The sequence below is a fragment of the Eumetopias jubatus genome, unplaced genomic scaffold, assembly GCF_037043125.1.
Source record: "Eumetopias jubatus isolate StellerSeaLion01/CBP00866 unplaced genomic scaffold, mEumJub1_p1.0 scaffold_6, whole genome shotgun sequence".
NCBI classification, from domain to species: domain Eukaryota; kingdom Metazoa; phylum Chordata; class Mammalia; order Carnivora; family Otariidae; genus Eumetopias; species Eumetopias jubatus.
This window is the reverse complement of record NW_028274812.1, coordinates 9,305,926-9,321,685: the sequence shown is the minus strand read 5'-3', so window position 1 is coordinate 9,321,685 and position 15,760 is coordinate 9,305,926. Positions and strand designations below refer to the sequence as shown.

Genomic DNA, 15,760 nt, shown 5'->3' with positions numbered 1-15,760 from the left:
ACAGCCACGGCCACCTCTTGTCTTGCACAGCTTTTATTTCTCAGGTCTGTGGTGCAGGGCTCACCTGCACACGGCTCTTACCCAAGCATGAGAAGGAGCCGGTAGAGTATGAGAGCTGACATTTCGACAGGTTTTTAAGGATGCGGTAGAGAACTGGTGAGGTCAGAACAGGTTCTTCTTGTGGAAACAGAGGGGCTTCGAAGAGTCCCTCTAGAGCTGGAGTCTGGATGAGCCAAACAGCGTGTGTTTTTCAAACAAGCTCGGACAGAAAACTGAAATGCGCACAATTACAGGCACGACGGCACTCAAAGTAAAAAAGTTCTTTTTACAGATGTGATTACAGCTGTTAAGCCACCTCCTTACTGCCCTCACGTCAGATCAAGTGCCGTGGTTACAGGGTTTTTAATACATAATTCTTTTATTCTGTAAAAGGTAACAAAATATACAGAATCAAACTTTCCTTTTAAACTAACGTTACAAACCCATTGTCACTTACATATAAATACACTTCTCTACAGCTGATCATTAATTAGGTGTGAGTCCAACAATGCCCTCTGTTAAGCAAACCCCCCCCCCCCCCCCCGCAAAACCAACAAAAGTTTATCCAAGGCTGGAGTGTCCTCCCTGCACTGTTGATCCTGAACTGAAAGAGCAGAGAAGAAAAATCACCGTGTGCATGTGTGTGTATGTGCTTTAGACCGTCTTCAAAATAATTTTCACCTCTCAAAACATAAATATACAAAGACGGATCCTTCATGGAAATCAAAATCAATTTGAGCTAATTTCAGATGCAGAAGAAAAGTATGGCACGGACTAGAAGCCCCGATGTGGTTTTACTGACGCTGAACCTCGTGTCTCACATGTGCCAGCATCAAGTCTGTTACCCAGACTTACAGGCATCTGTCCTTAATTCAGTCAGTCCTGCTGTAAGCACAAACAGGAAGTGATTCAATAACAGCAATAAAAAAAAAAAAAAAAAAAAAATCAGGCCTGTTTGACACTATGATACAATTGGGAAAAATAAACCAGGGAAGCTTCCACTGACCCCAGCCCCAGAATAGTCCCACTGCAATAACTACTCTCTTTTTAAAGGAACTGGAATATGATGGGGGGTGGGGGTCCTAGATTCAAAGAACTACAAACACCAGCTTCAGAGATTGACCGCGACCCCCCCCCCCCAAGCCTGGCCATGAGGCCCCCACCCCTGCCCCAGTCCTGGCCGGGCCTCACATGGCCTCGAACTCGTCGATCCGCTGCTTGGTGTTGCCCTGCCGGATCTGCCGCAGCGTCTTGTACTTGTCCCGGCCTTGCCGCATGTTCTCGTTGTGGATGATGTCGTTGTGGGTCCTTTTGTTCTCATCTCTGGCCTGGGACAGCTCATTGGTCAGGGTCTGCAAGGGGAAGCAGCTCTGGTCAGGTGTGGCCCAGGAGCAGTGGGGAGCTGGGTGGGACGGCTCCCCTCCCCCCAACCCCCGCCCGGGCCAGCCCCGCCCGCCCCGGCGCCCTCACCATCAGCTGCCGCTGCACCCGCTCGTTCTTCTCGGCCTCGGTGATGCGCTTCTCCTCATTGCGGTCATCCAGGATGCCCTCGCTGGAGAGCTCAGCGCTATAGCCCGTGTACTCTGTGCCCTCGTCCTGCAGGTTGTCCTGCACGTGGTAGCTCACCGGCTCGTAGACAGGGGGCGGTGGGGGCGGGGGGGCTGTCATCACTAGGTGCAGCTCCTCCTTGGTCTTCACCAGGTCATCTTGGGCTTCTTTGGCCTTTGAAAGCAATCCGTACACAGAACCCAGTGTTGAGACCATTTTCGGGAGAATCCCCTTTTCAATGACAAGAAGGCTTCTGCGCCTTCTCCCGGGCGGGCTGGACGCATGTGGCCTGAGTGGCACAGAGTGGGGCGGGGGGTGGGGGGCGCGCATGGCTGAGGAGAAGTGTCCCCACGCAGCATTTGCCCAACCTTCTTCCGAGTCTGGGGCTCTGGATCCTGTCAACAGTTCTCAATTGTGCTCTCAAGCACAGAGGCAAAGTCATGTCAGGGACCTTTTTTTTTTTTTAAAGAACCATAACTTCTTTTTTTCTGTCTCTAATTCTAGGATATGTTCACTGTATGTATAGTTTTTTTGGGGGGGAAAAAAAGGGAAATTATGAAAGAAAGAAAAACGCTCCAGCCATGAGAAAATGCCACTGCCCAGTATTAAGAGTACAGCCTTGTTCTCCTTCTTCGTGCGGCCGCCATTTCTGAGGCTTCTCGCCGCCTGGCACAGTGCTCAAGCACTGTCCTACCTGTTGTTACCCCTAAACCTTCCAGCAGCTTCTCTTGGGTACACATCCCCAGTCATGCCCACCTCACTGCCATTCCAACCTCGGAGATGAGCTTAGTTTGAACCTGTTCTGCAACCAGCTTTTCTCAATGAACACTTTCTCCAAAAACCTAAGGACAGAACCAAGTCCTTCGCGCACAGCCTGTGTTCAGGGAGTGCGGCGTAAGAGTGGTGAGGAGGCGCCCCAAGCGTCCCCAGAAGGGGCCAGTGCAGATGGGGAAGCATGGGCAAGGACAGGTGGGAGGGGTGGGGAGCGGTCTCAGCTTGGCAGAGGTCTACATTGAACATAACCAAAGCTCCCCTGGGGACCGTGCTTTCCTGGTGGGCGTGGGGGCTCAGCTGGAGAGACGGGCTCTCTGGACACTGCACTGGAACATGGGTCTCCCAATTACAGCTACAGTTTATTCAAGCTCTCTGCAGGGTGGTCCCCAGAACCTTACAGGGTGGCTATTACTCCCCATCTCTACAAGGAAACGGAGGCTCAGAGAGATTAGGACACTTGCCCCATACACAATGGATGAGAGCAGAGTTGGGGGAGCCTTGTCCCCGGTCTTGAGACCTCCAAGTCCAGATGTTTCCATGGTGCCATGCTGCATACACCAGTGGTCAGGAGAGACAGGAGGTCGTTTGAGGTGCTGTGGCCTGTTGCTGGGAGCACCCACGTGACCAGATTAAAAGCTAGCTCCTGATGGGGGTTGCATGATGGGGCTCAACGGTTTGGGGTGGCCAGAACAAGTGGGTGCAAATGAACAAGAGGCTCCTTGGTCCCTGCTACTCCAACAGTGGATTCCCCGGTGCACAGAGCAAGCCCATTCCTATGTGGATTTCAGCCTAAGAAGCACAGCTGGGATTGGCAGAACATTGCACAACATCCTGAGCCTTCCCCTGCGACCCCTCCAGCCTGGCCCCAGGCCGTCTTCCCCGCCCCGAGCACCTGCACCTGCAGACTCACCCTGTGCTGCCACTCCTCCACCTCGTCCTCCTTGCGCCGCCGTGCCTCCTCCAAGAGGGCGATCTTGGCCGTGTACTCGGCTAGTTCTGCGGCCTGGTGAAGGGCACGAAGCTGAAGTGATTTCTGGGGTCTTTGGGGGAGAGCCCTTTTGCAAATGGACAGCCACATATTTTGCTCGTCCCCACCTCCTCCCCATTCAGCAGTGCCCATGGCTGCCCACCGAGTCCTCAAGGCCATGCCTCGCCCAGACGCCCACGTCTGGCCTCCCGGATCGCTGCACCAGGGCTGCCTGAGCCGCCCCCCCGCCGCCCCCCCCCCCCCACCAGCACAGCCCCTCCCACCAGGCTTTCCTCCCTCGAGCAGATCATCTTACAGCCCCGGACACCATCATAAGGCAGGTGTCACTTTTTGGCCCCCCGAGGCAGCCTCTCAGTAATTCAGCACTGTGCGACTCTGGGAGCCCTACCAGCTGCTCCTGGCTCTTCATCTGATCTGCAGCCTGCCTCTGCAGCTCCTCCTTGGCCCGCAGAGCGGCCACGCGGTCAGCCTCCAGGCGCTCGGCCGCCTCCTGGGCACGCTGCCTCTCCTCCTCCAGCTGCAGGGCTCTCTGAATCTGGTCTGAGAGTTCTAGAGAGAGCACAGGACCCTGAATTCCCAGCCTGGATGCCTGGCATGGGATCCAGGGCGGGACTCACAGCACAAGCTACAGAGCTACAAACTCTGCTTCTACGGACAGAGAGGAAAGCACACTGCGGTGCGTTCCCTGCTGTGCATACAGACTACGTCCTTGCGGCAGTTATAAACTGCTAGAGAGGGTTTCCCCCTCCCCCGGCCAGGGCAGGTTGGCAGACATGCAGAAACCATACCACTCACCCAGTTTTTAGCTTATAAGACAGGAGGCAACATAGCGTGGTTTGGGCACTCACTGGCTGTGCGACGTCGAGCAAATTAATTTCCCTGCTAAACCTTAACATCGTCATCAGGAAAATGGGGATGACTCAGTACTAACCTCAAAGGAGTAAGGGAAAATTTAAAAAAAACAATGTGCATAAAGCACTTAGCACAAAACCTGCACAGCATCAAAAGTATCAAGATAATCAAAAGATTATCTTCTAATCCAAACACCCCTGGTCAGCTCTCAGCCTCGAGTCTCTACCGTGGCTGCTGTGTTAAGCTGAGACGTCCCCGGCTGTGGGTGTGCTGACGGTCCATCTACTCCTCGCTGTGGAATGCACCCCTGCATGCATAAGCACTGGGCACAAACCCACCTTTCTCTGCCTTCTTGGTTTTCTGCTCGTAGTCCTGCAGCCTGAGCATCAGCTCCTCCTTCTCCCGCATCATCTGCTCCTTCTCTCTCTCCACGGTCTCTCTCCTCTTCTTCTCGGTCTCCAGCTGCTGCCTGTTACAGGGCGAGGGGTGGCGCAGGAAGGTTTAGGCACACACCTGCCATGTCAACACACATCACCAGTGCCCAGTCCAGGCCCCAGGCCCCATCGCCGGATGGTATGGACTCAGGAGGCAGCAAGAGCAACCCCAAGCACTCCCCTCCCGGGCTCTGCCACCGCCCAGCCCAGTGAGGCAGCCCCGAGTGGGTCCTTGGGCCCCACGCAGTAACTTCCAAAGGTCCTCGCCCCCTGAGGCTCCACCCGTGTTTGCTAGGTGATGTTCCCCTGGCGCCTCTGATGGAGGACAGTGCAGGAAGGGCCGTCCTAGGGCCCGAGTCTGGGAGAACACTGCCCCGTCCTGCTGGCCTCCACCCTGCTCACCGCTCCAGCTGCTTCTGGTGCTTCTCCTCCCGGGCCTGAGCCTTCATCTGCTGCACCTCGATGGTGTCAGGCTTCCTGCGACGCATATACAGCTCATGATTCCCCATGCAGAGCTGCAGGATCCGCTTGTTAATGCGCAGGCGGGGGGCATAGAACACGAAGTCCTACAGAACAGAACAGGGTGGACTCTAAGCAGGAGGAACGCCTTCCTTTGGCTTTCTTCTTCCAAACCCAACTTCACAAAGTTCTAGATGATCTTTTCCAAAAGGACAAATGTAGCAGAGTATGGGGCCAAAAAGGGACTTCAAGGAAAAGCCACTGACTCCAAATGACTGGACAGAAAGCTCCTGGTGCCGTGGGATTTGGATTCTCTGGGACAAACAGAGCAACTATGTCTTTGTGGGTGTGCATGTGCACACACCCTGAAACCTTTGGTAAAGCTTCTCTGAGGTAAGAAGTCTTGTAGCCTTGGGAAACCCGGGACTGAGGCCCAGCGCTGCCTGGTCTTCAGGCTGACACCCTCTGGCCCCGCCAGCCAGAGAACCACCATCCCCCAGTTTTGCCTGGGGAAGAGCAACTTCTATTTGCGTTTCTGGTCTCCTCTGCCTCAACCCTGGCCTCCCACACGGCCATCAGTGCATTCATCGGGTCACTAGTGGACGCCTGATGCCAGCCTGGTTAGCTCCAGGCCCAAGTACTGACGCCGTGGCTGGGCACGTGTACAGAGTCCGGCCTGGCAGCCCCAGCCTACCCTTGTGCACCTGAACTGCACTTGCATGCCCGCAAACCTATTTGCTCAAAGCAGCCCTGCTACTTGGGATGTCTTGTCCAACCCCACAGACCCGAGGACCCCGGCACTCGAGGAGATGGCACGGAGGCTCCTGCTTCCGGCTTAACTGGCACACCTCCCGTGCCCCTGCGCTCCATGGGGGAGCCAGCACGTCTGCTGACGCACTTGGTTTGGTCCCTATCTTCCCCTGGATGGGCAGCTCCCCTGACGGCAGGGCTGTGTTCATTCATCTCTGTATCCCCAGGACCCAACAAATGGCCTGGATTTACTGGGTGCTGCAGTTTACACAGCACTGCCACGTCTTGAGCCTGTGACCTTGAGTAAGTCACTTCCTTGGAGCCTGAACACCTTCAGCTGCATGGTGGGGAGGACAGTAATCTAACAGGACTGCTGGGAGGATCAACTCAGACACTGTCTGTCAGCAGCACAGGAGGCTCACTCACAGACTGCTGGCTGCCTGACGAAACCGCTAGGGGAGGAACCTTCCTGAACCTTAGGACTATGCCGGGACAGCACAGGCCTTGCCTCCTGGTCCTGCTACTGCTGCGGTGAGTGCAGGGGGTGGGAGAGGAGAGAGGGCTCAGAAACTCCTGTTTAAAGTTATTTTAAAATGCCAGTCTTTAAAATGCGGGGCGCCTGGGTGGCTCAGTCGTTAAGCGTCTGCCTTCGGCTCAGGTCAGGATCCCGGGGTCCTGGGATCGAGCCCCGCATCGGGCTCCCTGCTCGGCGGGAAGCCTGCTTCTCCCTCTCCCGCTCCCCCTGCTTCTCCCTCTCTCGTTATTTCTGTCAAATAAATAAATAAAATCTTAAAAAATAAAATAAAATGCCAGTCTGCTTCCTCTTCTTTTTTCCCTTTCTCTTCTCAGCTTGGGGCCCCTGGCATCCAGATTCTGACCTCTGGAACAGGGACAGGGTGGCCGAAACAAAGAGATAGTGTGACATGCTCCACAGCGACTTCTGAAACCAGACAGGACACGCCAGGGAGCTGCTAACCAACACACCCCAGAAGGCCCTACGTAGCTTCTCGGTTTTTTCATTAGTTCCAGAAATGCTGGACAGACAGTACTGTCAAACCCGCGAGCCCATGGAGTTCTTGGGTGGAGCTTTCGCACACTTGTTATTAAGTCATCGGGTTTCCCAGGGAGCGTCTGCAGAGCTGAGAGAAGCACCACCTCTATTATGTAAGAGAAAACAATCTTTTGTTACGGCCACACAGGCATGCTACCAGCGTAGGTGCTGACTGTGGCTCCTAAGCATTGCAAAGGAACTCTGATTAGCACCAACTCCTCCTTAAAACAAGGTCAGCTTAAAAAACCATCAAAGGGCAGATGCTGCAAGTAACATCACCGCAGCTGGTGGGCCTAAGACAAGGCCTGCACATGGCTGGGGACAGCGAGAGCAGGAGGCAGAGGACATTTCCTGGGCTGCCTGGTCTCAGACTTCAAGTTAAAAACAAAAACTGAAACCACTATTTACTTAAGGATTTCTAAGTCCAAGTACCCAGCCCAAGCCTCCTAATGCAAAACCACAACACCGATGAGATGTGGGGCAGGCTTTCTAAACTCTGACAGAGACAGATCTTAAAAAAAAAAACAAAACTGAAACTCGAGGCAAGAGGAAAGCTCATGGAAATGAATCCAAGTCCCTAAGAATACAAGAGAAAAGGAGATGGGAAAGTAGCCATAAAGTTGTCGAACAACAAGCTCAGGAGCCTCTAGGGCACTCTCCCACCAGGCCCCACCCCGGGGCTCCCTTTGGCTGAGGGCAGAGCTGCTCCCAGGGATATGGCAGTTCTTATAATAGGTAGCTGCCCAAGAGCCTTCTCCCGCTTCCATGAGGCCGCAGGAACAAAAGGCCCTTTTCTGAAGGAGACAGAGCTGTTTTAACCCCACACAGGACTACCGGGCAGGCTTGGAGGATTCAGTGTTTCAGGTCCCATCCCCGCAGTACCCAAGCTGGCAGGAGGAGAAACTGGCTTTTCTATGGGAAATGCCTGGTCATCAGGAGCATGACAGGACAATGGCTCATTTGTGAGCTTGCCATGGAAACTGCCCAGGGTCAGGGGTGCCCTCCACAAAAGTCAGCCCGAGAAAAGGAATCCCAAGCCTCACTTATGAGCCAACTCGGACCTTTGGGGTTTCCCTGTCCATCTTGTGGAGAAATGTGACTTTCTGCCGCCCCAAGTGCAAAGCCTGAACCCGGGAAATGCCAGAGGAAGGAAGGTGCACAGCGAGCCTGGCGAGGTGCACAGGGCAACGGGGACTCATTTCCTCAAACCAGCTCCTTGTGTGGAACCCCCACCCCCAGGACAGGAGTCTGACAACGTCTGCCCCCTTAGTCAGGCCTTCCTGACCCAACCATCTGAACAGCCACACTGCCCCCCTGCCTCTCATCGCCTCATCCTGGTGATTAAATACAGCTGCACTGTGGAAGTCACAGCCAGAAAGCCCATCACTTGTGTTCATGCATCTCTTCCACCAGCATACAGACTTTATGAGGGTGGGAAGCCCACTGTTCCTGCTGCACACACAGCCCTAGAATACAGCTCGACTCGTAGTATGCAACCGACACAGGCTTCTCTCACCTTGTTTTTTCTTTAATCAATGGCTCCACATAAAACTAGTATATAGTAAAAGTATGCTCAACTAATTCAACCAGAAGCATTACAACAGCTTTTGCTTGGAATTTTAAGATTAGGACAAATTCTGCAGCTTTTCAAAAGCTAAACTTATGCCAAAACGCACACACAACTTAATCCTTAAATAGTCCAGTCCAGTCTGCTTCTGTTGGTCACATGTCTAAAATAAAAGTTCTGAAAAATGAGCACCACCCTGTGAGCAGACAGCAGCCTAGCCAAGGCCCTCAGGATCTTCTCGCTCTCCTGACTGCCCCGATCTCATGGCCCACGTTAACGTGGGCACACTGTGACCTCCGGGCTGTGGTGCTGAATGTTAATGTGGCCTGTTTCCACGGAGCTGGAGAGTCTGTATTAAATGCTGCTTTAATTGTCAGTAACTGTGCAACTACCCATGGCTAGGAGTCAAAGAGTTTACAAACAGCAGGAATCGTTTCCAATTAAAGGAGAAAATACTTCCACGAACAGCATCAAGCGTTCTGTTTTTCACTTATGCTGGACTAATCGGCCTGTGGGGAGGAGCATTTGGACAGTAATGCCACCTGCTGTTCCACGTGGGGTACCCCTTGCCCTGGGGGGCCCCAGCCCCGGAAGGCTCCAGATGGCCCCGGCCTGGACCACAGCCCATGCTGGCCTCTCTAAGCCCCACACCGTAACCAAGACACCAAGTCCTTTCCAATCTATAATTCTGGTATATCACAGCAGCCTCTAAGGAGGAAGAGATTATTCTTCAAATGGCATTTTTCTTTAAGAATCAGATTTCTGATTAGAAAACAAAATCCTCACCCATTCCATCACACTACAGTATGTATGTATGTATGTCAAATTTTCTGAGCAATCAGCTGAAAATTTAAATGTCAGCAGAATCTATAAAACTGAAATGAATTTCTGTTAACACACCAGTCTTTGCAGTTACTAGTTCACAGCCCAGATTCTTCAAACTCCAGGAATTGAAATCCCATTTCTAGCCAAGCCCTCCCAGGAAGACTGCCCCACCAGTCTCCTCATTGTGAGGAGCCACTTCCCACATCAGCCCCAACGAGAAGGCACCTGCAGAAAGAGCACTGGAGGGGCCAGGAGGGGGTCAGAGGAAAGCAGAGTTGCACATTCTTGGAAGAGAAGGTGAGGCACAGAGGGACCGTGGGGCCCGGCAATGCTCCAGACGCAGGTCTGACTTCCTAACATGGGTAAGCTGCAGAGACAGCTCTGAAAGCCAATGCTGGCCCCTGAGGCTGGTAAGCAATCATGTCTGTGCCCCAGCTGGCTTCCAGGGGGGTGCAGGGGTGAGGCCCCCTACCCCAGGCACACCTTCTGGAGGTAGGCTGGTTTTCCAGAGGAACATGAACATTTCACAAGCCCAGAAATGCAACATTTTGTGAGATGCTTATCATTTGGCAAAGGTCAATGACTGAGAACTGCCCTTTCCTTCATAAGGAATGAAGACCACTTGAAAGCTCAGGGGACACAGTCAGCTAACTGCTGAGGGACACCTGGGCCCCTGTGTACCTCTACGTCAAGGGATCCTTGAACTTCAATGTAACCTGCTGGCAGTTCGTTTATCCCACTCCCCCCACCGCCCCCCAGTGCTTGTCATACAGAGAAATCTGTTATCCTGAAAACACATGTGGCTGTAAGAATGAAAAACTGTAGACCCCTCGCCTGAAATCCACAGAAACTTACAGGTGCCTTCTTGTCGATGGGCTTAATGACAAACTTTTTGTCATTGAAAGAGATGTTCCTGATCTCACTCCATGGAAAGCCAATCTTTGGGGTCAACCTGAGGTTAAAAAAAAAAAGAGGAGGGGATAGTTAGGTGTGTGCTTAATTTTTTTACTTCAATTTGAAAAAAATACAAAGCTAGCCCAGGAAGCATAGTATTTAATATAGGTCATTACCAGAGGTCCTACCCGTGCTGGGTAAGGTCAGGTCCAAGCTCTAGGAAACCTCCACAAGCTCATTTACCCTAAGTCTTCCCAACCTTGCGCATCCCCTGTGCCCGGCACACCCCAGCCGGCAATCTCAAAGTCAACTCCAACCCCAACGCAGCACACCCCTTCACCCGGTGAGAGCTCACACAGCCATCTTCTGGAGTCTGAGCCCCTGTCCCCAGAACCGCACGTCTAGTCATTAGTCTGACGCATTTCCCTTGTCGTCAACCCACTCCTCTTCCAAACTGCCAACACCCTCCCCAGGCTCCACAGCACGGAATCCAGGGGCCTCGACTTAGCATCCAAGAGCCTTCTAACCCAGCCTCAGCTTCCTGACACCCAGGCTCTCACAGGCCCACCTTGCCTGAGGAACTCCCTTCTCCTCCCTCCCCTTCAGGAACCTGCACCCTTCAGAACGGCTCAGCCTCCTTCAACAACCTTGCCCCTTCTCAACCTGTAGTCTCTTGTGCTACGTGAACATTTTTTCAATTCTTCCACTCTTATTTGCTCTTTGAGGACCAGGCAGGTAAGCTTTCTGATGGCAAAGATCATGTCGTGGGTTTTCCAGGCATGCTCTAGTCAGAGCGGCTGCTCACCAATGGAAACAGAAAAGCCCGTGGGGTGGCTCCAGTCCACTGCTGGAAGTGGGGTAATAAAGTCCCCTACTCTTTTCTACTGTGGTCTATTTCCCCCTCACATCTGTTAGTATCTCCTTGCTATATTTAGGTGCTCTGATGTTGGGTGTGCATATATGTACAACTGTTCGATGTCCTTGAGGAGCTGAGGGCTTGGAATGGATTCTGCTCTTCTGGGTCTCATTTAGTGCTCTGTGGCATGTTCACCTGGCTGGCCAGACACCCTCCCCTGTCATCCTCCGACGTCTAAGACAGCACTAGGACTACTCACCCCTAAGGAAAGCCCCGGTACTGCTCACTACTGGCTGAAACTCTGGCTCTTTGGCATCCCCAGGGAAGTTCACCATATGATTTCAAGACCACATTGCTCTACTTAACCTCATGACTCCCACCCTATTTTTTCAACACATTTTACTACAGACACCATTCTAGAAGTAATGACAGACGCTCAAGCCACCAAAGATACTGCCATCAAAACCCAACCTTTCCCACAGTCCATAAAAACTTTCAATTTAGGAAATAAGCAGGAGAACCTATTGCCCTACCAACATATTTAATAAAAAACTCATGGGCAGTGTAGGTCTTGCTATGACAACCTAAGCCAGGCCAAGTTGGTGGGGTGACTTCTGAAGGCCGAGAGAGGACACCCAAACCCCACAGACGGCTCTTCGGGGACAGAGTGGTTCTGCACCCCTGGAGGAACTATGTCAGGGCGCTGGCCCCACTGTGGTTTTAAGCATCAATCCTTTTTGGCATCCGCCTTTTACAGCTGTCCTACAGGCTCACCAACGCCTGCTGAGACACATCTGGCCAACAGGCCTCACAGCCAAACATGCAATTTGCTTTACTATTGACCAGAGAGGTCATTGTGTCTGCAGGCCTCTGAGCACTGGAAGGGAACTCAGGATAGCACCTAGTCCCACTACTGACCGTAACCCGTGTCCTTATCTGGAGCGGCCGGAAGAGCACCAATAGGTAGGCGTCTGTTTGCTGCTTCCGAGCACCTCCCTCCACGGCACAAGAGCCCTTCGCGCTCGTTTCTCAGCTGGGCGGCTACAACCGCAGCCAGATTTCCAACTCTCCAAGTGCCCAGGAGGCAGGAATTGGGCTCCTAGCTTTATACGAGGTTCTCAAAACACTGTCGATCCTAAAAGCCCTCGACCTTCAGGTTAGACAGGCATCTTTCTTTCAGGGTCGGGTGTCCTGTCACCACGGCCTCCAGCCCTCTGCTCTGTGGAGTGCCTGTAAAGTTTGTCTTTTTAAGACTCTGGAAGCTCATATAACAATTTACAGCCATTCAGATGCATGAATGCAGGTCAGAGGCCCACAGTTTTTTAAAAAGTGGGATTCTGCAATAAAAGGGACCGGAGCTCTTTACAGAAATAGTGGATTCCTGGGCTGGAGCAGGGAAGTACAAGATGATCCTGAAACATCTTGAGGTGCCACTAAATAAAGAAGTACTCAAACAATAATGGGATCAGAGCAAAAGGGCACAGGAGCCAACTTGAAGGGGATCCTAAAGGCAAATCTCAACAATCTGAACAATAAAATAGTAATAGATTTATAGCCCAGAGGATAAAATATCCGTGAATCCATATTAATACAAATAACTGAATAAATGAAGAGAAATTGGCTGTGTTCAGTAGACAGATACATGTATAATAAATTTATAAAAAAACCACTGTTTCTCAAAAGCTGACTCCTGAATGGATGCTAGAATAGATGAAATATGGTCCTTGAAATACACTTAGGACTACAAAGTGTCTTAGGACTACACAAAGGACTACAAAGGTAGGAACTCCACAGAGCAGTCTGGCAGAGAGTGCCTCGACCAGTAACCAGAGTTAGCACCACCGGGAGGGAGATTTCTGACATCACATGCTGCCTCACGAGAGACCCCGGGAACACAAGGCGGACTCCTGTGGGATTCTGGCCCAAAGAACAAAACTCAAATCTAACTATGAGAAAAACATTACACAGATCCAAGTTGAAGGACTTTTTCTTTTTCTTTTTTTTTAAGATTTTATTTGTTTGACAGAGAGAGACACAGCGAGAGAGGGAACACAAGCAGGGGGAGTGGGAGAGGGAGAAGCAGGCTTCCTGCGGAGCAGAGAGCCCAATGTGGGGCTCCATCCCAGGACCCTGGGATCATGACCTGAGCCGAAGGCAGACACTTAACAACTGAGCCACCCAGGCGCCCTCAAGTTGAGGGACTTTCTAAAGAGTTAATGGCCATTATGATCTTCCAAAGGGTCAAGGTCATGACAGACTGGGGAGAAGGTGACTAAGTCCAGGTGCGAGTCTGGGCAGGATCCTGGGGCAGAGAAAGGTCATTAGCGACAACTGGTTTAAAATGGAAATTGGGTCTGTATATTGTTCACAGTATCATGTCAGCGTTAACTTCCCGACGGATACCTGGACTATGGCTCTGTCAGATGTTACCACATGGGGAAGCTGGGTAAAGGACAGATGGGAATTCTTTGTACTTACTACTTTTCAAACGTTTTTAAACTCTGAGAGGATTTCAAAGTGAAAAAATACATGGCTACAAAATTTAAATTCAAAGTATGCAGCTGGGGGTAATGATAATGTTTTTCGATGTCTTTACCCAAGTCTGGATTTTACAGGCACATATCGGTCTAAACTCAGCAAGTTTAGACTTAAAGAGCACTTAAGAATCATGCATTTCACCTCAAAAGACAAGACATACTGAGCTCTAGTAAATAATATGCATTTTGGGGACAGTATACAGATGTCTGCAATTTACTTTTTAAACAGGTTTGAAAAAGAGAGGGCTAGAGGGTACAGTGACGTGCAGGTGGGGAGAGACGAAAAAGCGAAATGCCAAGGATAGAATCTCTGTTTGAAATTTTTCATTAAAAAAAGTTTAGAAAAGGTCTGGGGTGGGATGGGTTGGAGCTCACTGCAGACCACACAGATGGCTCTGCCTACATTCTTACAATGGAAGCAAAGACACTCATCGCTATCTGCAGGGGCCAATGTAGGGTGCACCCCCACCACTCTGCAGGGCAGGCATGTGAAGGAACTTTCCCATGCGCCCCTCGAGCGCGCCTGCTGCCAGCCACGCTTAACCAGGCACCATGCTTCTCCCCTGCCCTCCCGCACGTCCACACGCGGAGGCCAAATTCTTCTCTGCCAGTCTGAGGTGAACTTTTAAGCTTCTTACTCTCGGTGCACTAACTGGAGTCCCTGCAACAGTCTCTGTAAGAGATTAGGAGGTTTTTTTTTTTTTGAAAATTCTGTTCCACGTTCAAGTTAGGGTCCCAAGGGCCTGAAAGGAGAGAAGAAACTGACAACTGTGATCTTGGCCTATTTGATAAAAGAAAACTCACAGAAATCGAAGAACTGTCTTTTGCTCTCCTCTCTTACATAGATCAGTAACCCACTAACACGAGAGCACAGAGCTGTAACGCACACCGAAGGGAGGGGGCAAAATCAGCATTCTGCCCATTAGCATAATTTTAGTTTTAGAAACTGGAAATATAAATGACTGGCTTATCGGGACGCCTGGGTGGCTCAGGTCATAGTCCCAGGGTCCTGGGATCGAGTCTGGCATCGGGCTCCTTGCTCAGTGGGAAGCCTGCTTCTCCCTCTACCCGCCGCTCCCCCTCCTTGTATGTGCACTCTCTGACAAATAAATAAAATCTTTAATAACTGGCTTATATTAAAATGTTATGATATACATGTTACATACACTATTATAGTTCACCGTGTTACACTATGTACATTAGAGTAGGTATACGCTGTACACGACGACCGCGCTATAGAGTGTACTGTGAGAGAGCCCGGTGACGACAGAGCGTGCCGTGAGAGCGCGCGGTGACGACAGAGCGCGTGGTGATGACAGAGTGTGCTGTGACAACAGAGCTCGCGGTGACAACAGAGTGTACTGTGACGATAAGAGTGCGTGGTGACGACAGAGTGCGCGGTGACGAGAGTGTACTGTGACAACAGAGCACGCAGCGATGACAGAGAACACTGTGATGACAGAGCGCGCGGTAATGACAAGAGCGCACGGTGACAACCGCCATAGTGACTGGCTCATTACATACACAGTGAAGCCAGTAAGACAGAAACAGAAATCAGAGGAGGTGATTTACAACTCACTCCTGAGAAATTTAAGGGAAAAAGAGACTGGCCCTTATTTCGGTCGCAGCTTGTCTGCAGTCTTCTCCAGCATCCTCCCCCTTAAAGGGCCCATCGAGTTACCTGCTGGAGCCCGAGTCTACCACCCAGACTCCTGCCGCCTCTGGGAGGCCCAGGAAGACTGCGGGACTCAGGAGTGTAGGAGAGGGGAGCCCTAGGAGGGAAGAAGTGCTCTCACAGTACTGAAGAACGTGGGGGCAAGGGCACGTTCCTCTCATCGTTTTGTCTTTGTTGGTTTGTTTGGTCTGATGATGCCAGGTAGGATCACATAACACAGCTAATCTCAATGTTCTCTGTTTCCAAGCTGACACCTTTCAGGGAAGGGGTCTGCCTATTTCCTCCCCCTCCAAGTTCCTTCCTCACCTACGGGTTTACAGAAAGAAAAAGACAAATGCTTTCAGTCCCACATGCTCCCACTCAGTGGTTACGTATACAGTGAAAAGGGACCTCAAGAGACATTTCCCAACCAGGATATGTTTAATTCTAAAATAGGATAAAGGTATATTTGTTTATTTGCAGGTGCACCAAGTCTCTTATCGCCGCACTCACACACTCAATAGATCCGATT

At 51.4% G+C, this 15,760-nt stretch overlaps 1 protein-coding gene across 2 annotated transcripts in view; it reads right to left on the bottom strand.

The window, feature by feature from the left end:
* Nucleotides 1-950: 950 nt before the first annotated feature.
* EZR (ezrin) overlaps nucleotides 951-15,760 on the bottom strand; it is a 47,794-nt gene continuing 32,984 nt past the window's right edge. For both annotated transcript variants that reach the window (XM_028103307.2, XM_028103308.2), the window contains 7 exons: nucleotides 10,143-10,239; nucleotides 5,038-5,201; nucleotides 4,540-4,670; nucleotides 3,738-3,898; nucleotides 3,272-3,364; nucleotides 1,510-1,761; nucleotides 951-1,391 (listed from right to left, as the gene is read on the bottom strand). In XM_028103307.2, the coding sequence (XP_027959108.1) occupies nucleotides 1,227-1,391; nucleotides 1,510-1,761; nucleotides 3,272-3,364; nucleotides 3,738-3,898; nucleotides 4,540-4,670; nucleotides 5,038-5,201; nucleotides 10,143-10,239 (1,063 nt within the window). In that variant the 3' untranslated portion in view covers nucleotides 951-1,226. The remainder of the gene's footprint in view (nucleotides 1,392-1,509; nucleotides 1,762-3,271; nucleotides 3,365-3,737; nucleotides 3,899-4,539; nucleotides 4,671-5,037; nucleotides 5,202-10,142; nucleotides 10,240-15,760) is intronic.